Here is a 14,911-nt window from a genome sequence, read left to right as displayed (position 1 = left end):
CATTGAATACCGGTACTGTCACAAAGAAACGGGGAGGCATGCAATATGAGGCATTATACGCGTCCCCCGGAACCTGTCCGAAAGCACTTAACTAGGCTCGTCAAAAGGCCGCAATCATGTTGCGCATGAGCGGCCGCGGATACCCCTACAAACCCACAGGGAAATAAAAGATGCACTTTGGTAAGCAAAGTGTCTATACAGTTGAGGGAAAAGGGGATGCGACCGTGTAAAACCGCCACCTTCGCGTTTGCTTTTGCTATCAGGCGGGAGAAACAGCAGGTAAGATGAAAAATGGTACTCTTTGGATGAGGGTACAGCCCCTAGAGGATGAATGAAACATATGCGAGAATGACCAAGACGAAAAAGAAATACTTTTCAAACTGCAGTCGTGCAGGATTTGGGGGAAAGGATGTAAAGTTTGCTAGAAAGATGGCATTTGAAGTATGATTTGCAATGTCAACACTGAATAACCGATTGCAATACGTTGCTTATTGGTTCATAAACCCAAATCAAAATCCTGATCAATACTAAAGCTGCTTCTGTAAGAGTGACTACAATTCAAAATATCTCAGCTGCACAAAATCGAATGTAATTTCTGCATAGAAATTGAGACATCCGTTTGTGTAAGATTTGTTTGGGAAATGGCACCCATTCCTTTGTCTCCTTGTCTCCAAAATCATAATCGTTTACAATGGTTTCATAAATTGCCTAGCTTACGTTGCATACTTCGATACCTCAAGCGCGTTAACATTTCAAGTTGACGCCTTTTTTGGACAGACGGTGAATAAATGAATGAGGTTATTATTTTTACCCGAAGTGTTACGGCCCAGCGGTTGCAGCAATTGTCAGACATCCAATGCAGACGATGAATCATTAAGAAAATCTCCTTCCAACCCTAAGGCCTGCCATGGGGCGCATCGACGCAATCACGTGTTCGGTTACGGCAAATCAGTGCGTGGGAAACAGCTAATTAATCAGTGTCTTCCCGCGATACATGATTAAGTCTCGACACCTCCACTGATACGTGTTTATTTATGTTAATGATCCCTGGTGATCAACACCAAAAGTGCAAAGGAACTGTTGAAATGACGAAGGAGAATGTGTGTGTAGGTTGAAAAGAGTATCACGCCAGACTGAGAATGAACAGCTTATGGACATCAGCAGCTAACGAGGAATGAAGATACGCGTATTTTATAGCCAATGTGCAAATGCGCAACTGATAATCATTTGAAAGCAAATACGAAATATATAGATTCAGATCGTTTTTTCAAATCTAACCTTTAGGGGATTTTTTTCGCTGCCATGTAGCGGTGTCGCTGCGTATATGTAAGAAACACAAGACAAATTGGCCACCCAACACTGACAAGTTGCCAGCGGCTGAAGCGGGCCCAGAGTAATGGGTGCAGTGCTCTTACAAGATTGCCAATTTAGCCGGCTCAGTTATTGGGTGATCTTGATCTCTGCAGGAAATATCATATTGCGTGAAGTATTAGACGATGGTGGTGTAACGCGCTCGTATATCAATTTCATTACTTGGCGTTTACTCAGCCCTACCCGTGTGTTTGCGTATGCAATTACTGGGTATCTTTTATCTAGCCTCGGGGTCTATCAGACCCCAACGTCCCCTCTCAGCAGGTACTAGAGACACCACTTCTCTGTCTCACCATCGAGCTATGGTTTTACTAAAGGAGGGAGCGGCGGAGGACTTTTCATCAACTTTCTGTCTTTCACTGTGGGAAACCTTAGTCTGTGTGGTGTGTTAGGCTATATCTCTGCCCGACACGACCAGGGTGCGCCTTTATAAAGTGATGTCAATTTCCGTGGGGACTGGTGCAGGATATCACGTAGGCGCTTCTGCTTTTCCAAGAACTAATGACAGCAGTTTCTTTTCTCCAGAGAACTCTCCCCTTGTTTGGGCAGTCAACACAACTGCAGACTGTGGTTAAATGAAAGGCACCATTTTCATGAGGCATTCTAGTTATTTCATTCTTGCAAATTGAGATCGTTTCGGCGGGACAAATAGGGGGGGGGGGAATAACATGAGTTGGTGTTTTGTGAAATATGTTGATGTCAACTAAAGACTTCATGAAAAGCTGCAACATATAATTTGAAGTTTGTTTGGCGATCACCTCCTACAGACTCGCCTTGTCAAGAGAAGCAACCCCTTTAAGCCCAAAGCGAAACCAACAAAAACAAAAACAATACGCTAACACAGAGCTAAACAAGTATTTGTGGATTGCCTTAGCTTTTGTGCTAATTACTTGCGACCTTCTTGAACAAAGACATTGACTATGGGGAACAGTGGTACATGAAAACATTGCACGGCTTTGGAAAGCTTTACCGTTCAGGAAGCACAAACTGTCGGAACTGACAAGGCTACGCGCTACATCACCACCACGTAGCATGGAAACTAGTTTGTATGGAGTGCAGTCGTATCAGAAAACGAACTATTATATATCAAACAGTTCACCCAGGCACTCCTTTACTTTTCACTTTTTAGTAAACCCAGCTGCTGTCGATACGATATTTTTTACTGCAAAAGCATAGGTTGGCTTTAAAGTTATTTAAACAAGACAAGGCAAGCCTGGTAAAGCTGGTCCCAGAGTACGCAAAATTCAATTAAATTGATGCATAATGGCTATAAACTGGATTGACCCATTCATGGGCGTTACGGGGTAATACCATACGATAGCACTGCCCAGCTCCCAAGTGACAGTGAGTCAGTGAGTTAGCCAGGTACAAAGAGGAATATAGGTTTGCCTGCTGAGTAAGCATCCTAATTCTCGTGAGCTTCGCCTGCATAGTTTCATATGACTAGACAAATAAAAAGAATAAAAAGCTACAGCAACAAAATACAAGAAATGATACAGAGGCGAGGTTTATGCCAAAAACAGCCAAACCGTGAGGACGATTCATACTTGTATTGTTCTTAGCAATATAAAAAAAAGTGAAACTTCAACCACTTGTTTGAAGAAAAAAAATGATGGTATCCGTTATGTGGGCGGGAATTGATGTGTGTGCGTCCGGAACGCATCATCCGGGTATGTGTCTTCGGCTGAATGTATAATATCTATTGGTCATAGGATCTACGTTGCGTGCATACCTTGACGACATTCTCAGTGTCATTCTGGAAACTCTATTTCAGCTCAGGTTCCTTTGGATTAGAAAGACATGCTTGCTCCTAAGATGTGTAGGTGTGTCAGGCTGACCGTTTGGTAATGACATATATGCCTTGGCATGGTGGATTTAGTAGATTTCCCATCGAAGTAAATGTTCTTTTAAAGAAATAATTACTGATGGCACGAATAAAAGTCTACTACGCTGGCCCTAGAGCTGATTTCAGAGTGCACACGATTCTTCTTAATTGATTCAGATGACTAGGTCTTTTCATTCATTTGGTCTTCATAATAGGCCGGGTTTAGCTCTTTGACTTCCTGGCTCACAAGCGTCAGTCAGTCAGTCAGTCAGTCAGATTTGTACAAAGAGGACACTATAGTATGGCCCTCTGGGACTAGCAAACATTCTCTTCGGAGACACTGTCACTCAGCTTGACTGGGCACTTAATCAAGTGCATTAATTAAAATGAACAACCATCTGTATTAATGACGATCGAGTCCATAAATAGGATATCATTCTCAACGAAGAAGGTCGAGGGCAATCAAGCAAAAGAATCACGTCTCCCAACAAAAGAGAAAGTCAACCGATGAAATGATCGGATCCAGGTCCTTTGAATATACCATCGGCGGGCAGGTGTGTCTCGTTCACCAAGGTAAACCGTGTGGGAGTATGCTCGATACGTCTCCGGACACATAACACCTGCAACACGCTAAACTAGATTTCGCCAAAATCATGTCGATTTTTCGTCGGTATCTTCCTCGCCAGCCAGCGAGGTCCTGAACAACACGGAAGGCACGCCTAGAAAGCTGGTACCAGAGCACACGGTTTTATATTCAATTGATTCACAATGTCTTTTCACTTGAAGTCTTTTCTTGTATCTGGCGTACACAATGGACCGACTTATCATATCAAGGGGTAATCATATACAATAGCACTGCTCGGCTCTCCTCACCAGCCAACAGTGACAGTCAGTCAGTCAAGTCAAAGGTTTGGCAAACATATGCGTTGGTTACGGTTTACAAGCACTCAAACTCGTACTCAAAGAGTTAATTAGTTGTTACGTTTCCAATTGTTCGCGTACTGCAAAGACGAAGGTTTGCTATGTAGGGGACATTAAACAAAAAAAAATAGCCTTACTGCGTCACTTGCTCATAATTACTTTTACAAAATTCCGAATGCACTGTATTATTCTTGAATAAATTTTAAAAAACCTGGTTCATGTATGCACTACAACGAAGTAGATACATTTTTATGCATAAGTCATTCATGTCTTGGCACAAAGACAATACAGTGTAACATTTGAATAAAGAAAGAAAAGAAACTGCGCGTGCAGTGTAGGCGCTGGTCAAAGTTCGCGTAGAATCGTCCCACTTAGGCTACAGGTCTGACTCATTTCTGGGGAAGCCCGCCATTTACAGTGATAACATAATGCGCGACACGTACTCGACTCCTGCATTATGCGTGAGACCCTTTACCCTCTTTCTGTCATTCCAGGCCATTCAACCATGAACCAAAATGTATCATTTATCATCATGGTCTACGTGCATGTTGCACCAGTCGGGGGCACTGCCAGTACTTTTTCCGGCTGCTTTGACGAAACTCAAACATATGATTCAGAAGCTTCAAAGCTCTTAAAGTTGGAACCTCGTCGGCTAACTGGCGTGCTCTGACCTCCGTGGAACCATTATTTTCCAACTTTTTTGAGTTGGTGAAGTTAAAATAACAAAGGTTAAGGTTAAACGACAGAAATGTCTTACGTGCACAGATTCCTAGGCATAACACACACAATCACGTAGGTATGAATACATATACAAATACGCAACAGTGAAATTTAATCCAGATTACCAAAAATAAAGTCTACACATTCTTCACGTTTTAAAATGAGTTTGTTTAAATTATTTGAAGGCAGTACGGTAATTCATTTGATAAATTAACTATATTCAGAATAATGGGAGGATTATGCGTTGAATTTGGGCTTCGCTTTGCATGCACTTTAACTTGTAGTATATGGAGTGATTTTTTTTAAGCTCAGGAATGAAAAAAAAAAGGATTTTAAGTAGGATTTCAATAACGACAATTTCTTGCTGAAATGTTTCATCATATTTCTTAATGGTGTTGGAACCCCACGTCGTGACTCACGAGGAAAGCTAAGTTGATTAATATGCACTGAAAAAAATGGGGATAGGCCTAAACATCAGAATTGTGATAGACTAACCGAAAGTCAAAAAGCTATTGTGGTCAATAAGTTCAGCCAACTTATGGTTTATAATACTGGACGCTGATTTTGCGCCAACATGCGACAAGCCAAGTGACACGCGCACACGAAATCTTCGCCAAAAATATCCTGCATGGTTGAACGTGCAATCTAATCTGCCTTGCCGTACACCTGACGGAAACCCTAACCGACATGACATAAAAAGCCGACCGCCAATTAGGATCCCAAGAAGGGAAATATACATTATGGAGGAACTAGGTATGGGTTGCAGTGCCTGGCGCGGTGACGCTATGGTTCCGTATTCGGGGTATGATATCATTGTTTTGCAAGGCGGAAGTGTCAGGAGTCAGCTGACGAAATAATTGAATTAGCCGAAAACAGACCTCGGGAAAAAAAAGGCTGTTGATAAAATAAACATCCGTATCAATTTTTTTTATAAAAACTGGTGCGATGTCACCTTTGCGAATAATCACGGTGTTTTGCAGGATTTGTTTCATTTCGACTTGAGTGGGATCGTTTCGAGCAAAATTGTTTTTTTTTACGGCTTGTTGCGACAACGTTGGTAATACGGTAGGTGTCTATATAGGAGTAACTAACGTTTGGTATAAGTGATTGAAAACCAAACCTGAATTGTAATGCTAACATTTTGTTTTAAAGGTTATAAGAGATATAATTTGTTTGTGAAACGTTAAAATCGCAATGGCTATTTCGATGCATTATGTATGGCATTTGGCGTTAAATACAATTTGAGACCGATACGGTAAAAACACACATTAGCCAGTCAGATGGATAACAGCGCTGGCGCATCTGCATATTGCGCCTTCAGCAGAGAAAAACAAGCGGCAACACTTTGGGACGCTGACATTTCAATATTTGGAGGCAAGGTGTTGGGTTGCAAGTTGCAAGGCACTAAGAAGTAAGCCAGTTTGACATCTCCATTGATTACTGTTGACTTTGATTTTCTCTCCACGTTACCAGGAGCTCCACCTGTTCAACATGGCGCCTACGAATCACACGCTGGCCACCATCTTGCTCTTGTGCTGTGCCCTGTCCGTGGCCCTGCTCCCTAGCAGCGCCGGTAGGCTGCAGAGCACATGCGCAGTGGGGACCACCTCGATCAGGATCCAGGAAGAGTTCGTGGACGAGGATGGCGGGGAAGTGGTCTACTGCAGGGGCACAGCGACGGTCAACAAGTGCGAAGGGACATGTATCTCACAATCGACACCGAGTATTGTGTCACCAACGGGATATTCAAAGGTACACATTCCAAACTTTGATCATAGTCCCAGCGTCCCGATCCCTTTCCAATTTATTATTGGTAATGGACAATACACGGGTGTACTCTAGGAACAAAACTATATAATTTAGCTGAGCGGTGATAATGGAGTGCTCAAAGGGTCACGTGCTTAAAAAGCAAATCTATCTGCAAGGCAATTTGATGAGATTAGTTGTGCTTTACAGGTTGATTGCATAAACCACACCAAAAATGCGGGAAATATCAGTTCGATTAATCTGTTACCGTCCAATATATGTATTCGGCAGAAACGTATACCAAATCGAACCGTTAATTGTTATTGCACATTCAACTGCAAATTGGGCCCAAGACCATTATGTCGTCAAGTACATAGTAATTGCTGAGTGGATTTTTACGAGGGGAACCAGTGACCAGCAATATAAATCACATGACATTTTGGCTGGTAACCTATTTTTCGCTGAGCCAACCTTTTCCGTGCTTTACTGCTCATTTCTTCATTGTGCTTAGTAGCTTTGTGAATTTGCCTCAGGTATCGACGCAAGGTGTCGGCATCACGGCATCGCGTGTGAGACACATACGACCTTGAGCTCGAAAGTGATTCAGTTATTCCGCTGAAGTTCTCGCGCTCTTAAGTCACCCTTACCATTTTGACAAGGTGTTTCCACCTGCGTGGTAGTCATGAGTGTTTATAGCCCTTCATGAGTCTGGAAAGCTTTCAAAGTCTCTTCACGTCTGTAGCGTATACATGTAGATCTTTTCGTTGGCGCCGTGGTACTGTTCTCGCCTTCCACCTTATCCAATCCAATCTATAGATAAGTGGTGTGAGTTTTCAGTCCCAGCCTGACTCCCTGGGTTTCCCCTGGAATCTCATTTCTGGTTGCCTATCCATCCCATCTCTAAAACTGCGCATTTCACCATTGTCATCTCACCGTGACTTTGTTTCAGGTTCTGCGAGCTACTTTGGGGAATCTTGAAGATGAAAAGAAAATCAACTTTTCTTTATCATTCCATCACACATTTCAAATGTCAATTGTCCCTAAAAAGTTTTCGACATCAGACTGAGAAAGAAACAAACCAGAAATTGACGAATTGAAATGCATTCCAATTACAGCAGTTTTTGATTTTGTTTCCTTTAGATATACAAACCGAGGGGCTAGATAAACGATTGAGGGAAATCAGAAACGAATAAAAAAGTCAATACATTTACTCTTGCAAGTACATTCTGAACGCAATGCTGTCTTCTATTCTGCATTGACGCAAGTAAACTAGGCATTACGACGTCAATGACATTAAAAGAAAAGAGAAACGCACACTTCGCACTTTCAGATTCTCCTGAGAAACTATATGAACCTCAGAGACCTATTAGACATGGCGTGGGGATACGAGTAGTGTAGCGAGTCTATGTGACTCATGGAACTTATTATGTAATTAATTTAAGGATGACGTAAAAAGCAAGTGCCATAGGGAGTGTACTGTGTGAAATTTGTTTTTGTATTATGCATGATGTACGCTTCTATAGACCCTTTGTGTTGCGGATGTCTCACAGGGTGTTCTTCGTTAATCTAATTTTTTAGCAATGATGCACATGAATTTACTCATGCCTGACAAAGCGATACAAACCCACTGCCCCTAACACCGCCTTAACGCATATAAGGTCTATTGTAAGTCACAGGTTTGGCGGATTTTTTTTCGGTACTAATGGTAACTGAAGAGTAAAAGCAAGATATCTGAATTTGCTTGCTAAAAAAAATTGATAAATGTCAATGTTGTTGATTGTTCGTTTCTCACGGGTGAATATAGGCCTAATCAGGATGCATGTGTCGTCGACCGGTCTTCAGTCCAAACTAATATGTTTGTATCATGTACTCATATAGGTTTATATATTATCTGCTTTGAAAAAATATCAAATCTGAATAACTGAGATGACAAATCTTGATGTGGGGCAGGTGAGCATGATACTGCAGGTTTGTAAATTTTGGCTTGGGCTTTCGGGGTAAACTATTTCGCGTAAATCGAAAACAAACTCATCCAAACTGAATTACATTATTTTGATATTTCCTTTTTGTGACACACGATTACCGCCAAACTTCCTGATTGTCTCCTGGAGGAGATGATAATCCACTTGATTCTCGGAAGCACGTCCCACCTAAATTGACTGTCTCGAGTCTCTCTTATAAACCATTGCCCATTTGGCGTAAGAGGCGGCACGTGTTCGCGCTGGCTGTACCAACACCTTTGGGTAACAGCGCGAAACCCATATCCACTGACCCACGGATGCCGAATGCGCCCTTAGAGGTATATGGGCTTATTTAGGTTTTTGTGCTTTCTTTTTGTTTGAGACGACAAAATTGCTCAAAATCGTTTTAAAAGGTGTATAACCATTAGTCTGATGGAGTTTCAGCTCAGTGAATACGTTTTTAGAAAACAGAGAAAACGTGTGCACATTTTGAGGGATGTCTTGAACGCGGATTCCGTTGCTAACTATTGTTAAAAGTGTCAGGGGCACCCTATTTTTTGAGGGATGTCTCGAACGCGGATTCCGTTGCTAACTATTGTTAAAAGTGTCAGGGGCACCCTATTTTGTAACCACATTTATTATTAGTTCTCTTCCGCATCATGGCAATGCAGGCAACATCATTTCACAGCGTAATTGATGCCAGTCCTATCTTCACTTTGAGCCTTAGTTTCTGTTATTATAACATTAGGTATAGGCCTACTACGTGGCTTCCAAGGCACGCAGATCGCCCAAAATGTATGCTTTTGATTGTTAACTAACATATCTGAAAGGTCTGGGTTACACCCAAAAATCCACATAGAAATGTTTTACATTTACGTACAGCCTGTACGTATTTCAAGCAATAAATTAGTCATCGATTTGTTTAGGCCAAACCGTCAACATAAGACTGGCGCCGCAAAAAAAATGTGTATCATGTTAGTGAAAATTCAAATGTGATACCAGGTCCCACGCTATAGTATACAAATATTGAATGCTTTATCTCGTGGTGAAGTAAAACTAGCCTCCCGAGGTGATCCATGGACCATTCTATTTTCCCGAGGCGAAGCCGAGGGAAAATAGAATGGTCCATGGATCACCGAGGGAGGCTAGTTTTACTTCACCACGAGATAAAGCATTCAATATTTGTTTTATAACACTTCACCCACAGATTCTGCTTGATTTTAATATTTTACATTATTTAAATCTGAACACAGTTGAAATAAACTTCAATGTCAATACAAAATTGGTGGAAAATGTATTTCTCTCTTAAAAACTAACCCTTCACGAAATGTTTGAACCCAAGTCTGCGGCGCGCTCTCTTTGGAATAATACGCGCTACGCACAACGCGCAACGCGCACACCAACATGCATTTGCACACAAATACCGCGCCGTGGAAATAGTACTTTGGTTGCTAATGGTATAGTACTTTGGTTGCGATGCGCATAGTACTTTTGGCCGTGCACAGAAAGATAGCAAAATTAGAAAGTACCATGTGACTCGCTCTCGGCCAATCAAGACACAGAATCTGTGGGTGAGATGTTATAATAGAGACTTACACACACTGATGATCCTATAACGCACACGCGTTTGAACTCATTTTCGAAAAGAAACGTTGTGTAACAGGAATGACGACTATCGCTCCAAAGGCGGCGGCCCAATGGGGACCAAGATTCTGCATAATCTCTCTAAATATTATACAAATAACGAATGTTTGTGAGTGCGATGGTAAGAATAATTTCATGAGGTGACAGATTGAATGTTCTATTCCACGAGGCGAAGCCGAGTGGAATAGAACATTCAATCTGTCACCGAATGAAATTATTCTTTCCATCGCACGAACGTAAAACATTCGTTATTTGTTTTATACAACACCTGAATAAATTCTCGTCATTTGATTGGTAAATTATAAACTACAATTTATTTTGATTTTAAAGATGTTGAACTACCCCTTCACGAAATGTTTGAACCCAACGCTGTAGCGCTGGCTCTTTGGAACAATACGCGCTACGCTGAACGCGCACACCAGCATGCATTTTGCACGCAAATACCGCGTCATGGAACAAGCGCAAAGTGAAACGGTATAACGCATGGGTATAACGCATGGTCGCACCGTGCATTATACCGAATAATAATATGTCACGTGATCTACAATTCACCAATCAGATGACGGGGATTTATTCAGGTGTTGTATAAATTATTATTTCATGAGAAACGAATTTTAAATCCCAAAAGGACGGATTCTGGACGACAGTGTTCCTTTAGGCATCCATGCACACGCGCGCCGCTCACACTTCTTAGGGTAAACAAAATAGAAAGGCGCTCGTATAGATGCAAATATTTGGATGCAATTTTTGTGACGCAGTCACGCAACTCAGGTCAAACAAATTGCAAAGTTATTTCTTCGTGCTCGGTCTAGTTCGTGACAGTTCGTCTAATTTAGGATTAACTGAATCCTGACCTGTGTACGATCCCGGTTAGAGGTGGGTGTGTCGGCTGTTGGCTTGTCTTCAGTATTATGTTGACAGCGACCATTGACAAAATCTACGTACACTGTATATCACACTGCACGTTTCCAAATTAACTGCATTAAATCTAACGGTATTTACCACACCAAACTAATGCCGCCTTCATATTGGACAAAACAAGAAATTGTTTTGTATGCCAATGTACATACGTGAAAGGTTTATTTCATTGAAGTATTTTCCAAACTCCAACATTTTCAAGGGTAAAACTTTCACTGACATACGAAACGTAAGCAAAAATAGGTCGAATGTAATATGACCTATTGACCTAAGCCACAGATTAAGCCTTTTATATTATGAAAGGTTATCTCAGAACCGAGGCTTCGAACAGAATCACTCTGTATGCCAATGGGAGTTGAAGAGAATTGAACAGAATTGGACTGCATTGAATTTAAAAAAAAAACGTAGTTTTTCAAACTTTTAAAGAGGCTTCGTTTTTCTTATTTCGAAAAACAAAAAGAATGGTGACGTCACCCCTGCGCACCAATGCAAAGCACAGAATAATATTGTTGCAACTTAAACCAAACACCTTGTCCGAGAGCACTAGTGTAATGGCGTTTTGTCCCCGGGTTATGACGTAAATTTGCCAGCCGTAATTGGTGATTGTGATCTGGCCATCTCTAAAGTGGCTATAAGCAATAGTTCCCCGCGGGCATCGAATCGATCCTGCAACTTGAGACTGCGTACGGGTTCAGACCGACCACCACGCACAGTAAAGTACGGGCCAAAGAACTGCGTGCACGGACACTTGGCGAGCAAACAACGTACGTAGCTTGCAACAAGTAATGCTAAATAAACGCAATGTAGTATAGTTCAGGGAACAATTACCAACTATTACAAGATAGTATTTAAGTTGTCATCGGAGTTATAGACGTGGGCAATAAAGGGCAATATATGAAAATACAAAAGCGTGACTTTTTATCGGAATTTTAGTGAAAACACCAAGGACAATTGTAGGCTATACAGTGTATGACGCTTCGCCCATAAAGACACGCAACACACTGAAGAGCAATTCCAGCGCTTTTAGGGTAATGCCCTCGACACAGCCAACTATTATCTAATTAATGATTCAGAGAAATGATCCTAAAACTCCTACATAGTCTGTAATCTCCTTGACCATAATTACAGGGTGAGTAAAAAAAAAACAACCCAAATGTCGGGACCATTGTTTTAGTAAAGTTCTGCTGCATGTAGCACTTTCAAAATCTAGGATATGAAAGCCCAATTCATAAGGTGTTTTTTTTAGTACAAGAATCATTCAAATCACTCATGTACTTTTCAAGTTATGGAGTTTTAAACACAACCGCCGTTTAAGGTTCTGTCCATGGATCAGTGTTCTTTCAGCAAAACGAAAACAAATCACATATTAAAGGATGTGTGTGAATTGTTTTCGTTTTGCTGAAAGAACGCACACCTTTTTTTGATCCGTGGACAGAACTTTAAAACGGTGGTTGTGTTTAAAACTCCGTAACTTGAACACTACACAAGTGATTCGAATGATTATTGTACTAAAAGAAAGCTTATGAATAGGGCTTTCATATCCTAGATTTTGAAAGTGCTACAGGCAGAACTTCACTTAAACAATGGTCCCGACATTTGGGTTTGGGTTTTTTTTTTACTCACCCTGTATATGATGGATGTATAAGATTTGAAAAATACATTTTCCGATTAATTTACTGAGCTCTTAAAAGCTCTGTCATTGGCCTTACATACATGGAATTGCCCAAAACGCCCGTAGGCATTCGCCTGTTACCAGTTACCAGTTAGGCAAAAGGGTAGATTGATTTAGGCGTGGGTGGAATGTTGAGATGAGCGTAAAATGGCCAGAGAACAGGGCAATTAGTGAGCGGTGATTCTTTGAGCACACTTTGCACAAATCGATCGTATTTTCGTCCGGGCGAATGTGGTATAAAAGCGAAACCTACCGGGACACATTACCAACATCATGCTTGTTTGGGGCTTGTGTTTTGACTTGGCTATGGGTAGACCGCATCGCCTAACAGTAACAACGAACATTTTCACCACCTTTGTCCACGGGCAAGCTTCTATGCTCTCACAAAGTGTCGTTGGTTCGCTGTAATAACATCAACCTTTTTGACATGCACATTGCATCCTGCGTATGGATGACAAACATTCAATGCAGTCTTTGCACAAACCTATGGGGACAGTGAACCAGTCAAACTTGAAATAGTTTTTCCTCCAGTATTTTTCCAAAATTAAATGATCAACATTTCACCTGTTTATGCAGAGAATATAAGAAATTCAATTTGTAAATAAACTTCAGTTTTTAAACTTTCAAAATAAAATAAAGAAATCATATTGAGACATCATTCAAGGTACCAGTCATCAGGCCCAGAGGTACGATTCTGATGATTGGTCAGGCGTGCTCGAAATTTTGATTCTGATTGGTCTAGATCGGCACGGACATAGTCCATACGTTATGAAGCTGGTATCTAAAAGGGGATTCCCAAAACTGTCTTTATTCTGCCAAGCTTAAAAATGATTTTTTTTTAATAATTATATTGACCAGATGCATGAAAAGACTTCCAGCAGCTAGCAACCTTTGTACCTGGCTGAATGACTCACTGACTGAATGACTCAATGACTGTCACTTGTGAACCTGGCAGTGCTATCGTATAGGATTACACCCATTGCACCAATGGATGGATTAAATCCAGCCCATTGTGTTGACCAGATGCATGAAAAGACTTCTAGTGAATAGACATTTTGAATCAATTTTTTTTTATTTGTGGGCTCCGGATTGAGGCTTGCCTAGTCTAGAAACCACCCGCTCTCCAACCCGTCACTGGTACCCATGTAGGCCTCCCATGAGGAATATATGCTTCACTTTTGTTTCACTGGTTTCTATTTTACCCACGACAGGATTGCAGCTGCTGTCGGGAGGAGAGACTGGTATCCCAAGACGTAATACTGACGGAATGCTACGACAGCGCTGGTAACGCTCTATTGGGCCGGAGTTACCCAGTACAAGTTCCCGAGCCAGACTCCTGCCGCTGTCAACGATGCTCGCTTTAACGCGGTATTATACCAGAGTGTCGGAGAAAGGCCCATTTAGGAATTGGGGGAAAAATCTGCCCATTTACGAATAATACCGTGCCTGATATTTTGGGGTTCGTCAATTTCCATTATCATTGTCAATTTTTTTTTTTTTAATTATCTCCCAGTTATTATTTTCACCTTTCTTCAACTTGATGAACATTAATATGTCGAAAAGAATTATGTGCTTAAACGCCTCTTAAATGTAGAAATATGGACGAGTTAGCTTACCAAGCAAAGTTAGACTAGGAAATATGACACTCTCTCGAAATATGTATCAAAAGCAAGGAGGTTTTTTCTTTAGTTTATCTCATATGGATGCGTTTTGCTATTTTTGTGAAATTCTAAATGGGTCTGTTCTCCCAATAAAACTTACCGACGATTAACACGACCGAGATACTGAGTTCACCTGTCAAGGTAGAAAGGTGTATAATTTCATCTGTCAATGGTTGATTTCAGAGGGGGCTGTTTGAATAGCTGAACAGCCAACAAAATGGGGTATTGTCTATAAAAAAAAAAAAGTAGGAACTTCAAATCACATCACAGAAAAGGAGAATGTGGCAAATTTTGTCTGAGAATTTTGCCTCTAATTCTCTATCGTCTTTCCTGTAATATTTTTCTAATCATATACCATTATTTATAGCCTATTTATTCACTAGTGATAATGACATACCAAAACTGTAGCTAAGAATAATGATTCAAAGATTTTGATTAAAATGCCTATTTAAGAACTAACTAAGTATATGTA

General features: G+C 41.0%; 1 protein-coding gene across 1 annotated transcript in view; it reads left to right on the top strand.

The window, feature by feature from the left end:
• Positions 1-14,684, top strand: part of LOC119719737 (partner of bursicon-like) — a 28,102-nt gene extending 13,418 nt beyond the window's left edge. The window contains exons 2-3 of the mRNA XM_038189233.1: positions 6,311-6,589; positions 13,990-14,684. Of these exons, the coding sequence (XP_038045161.1) occupies positions 6,329-6,589; positions 13,990-14,142 (414 nt within the window). The 5' untranslated portion in view covers positions 6,311-6,328 and the 3' untranslated portion in view covers positions 14,143-14,684. The remainder of the gene's footprint in view (positions 1-6,310; positions 6,590-13,989) is intronic.
• Positions 14,685-14,911: the final 227 nt, after the last annotated feature.

The sequence above is a fragment of the Patiria miniata genome, unplaced genomic scaffold (genome assembly GCF_015706575.1).
Source record: "Patiria miniata isolate m_02_andy unplaced genomic scaffold, ASM1570657v1 HiC_scaffold_8, whole genome shotgun sequence".
Taxonomy (NCBI): domain Eukaryota; kingdom Metazoa; phylum Echinodermata; class Asteroidea; order Valvatida; family Asterinidae; genus Patiria; species Patiria miniata.
This window is presented reverse-complemented; position numbering and strand designations above follow the sequence as displayed.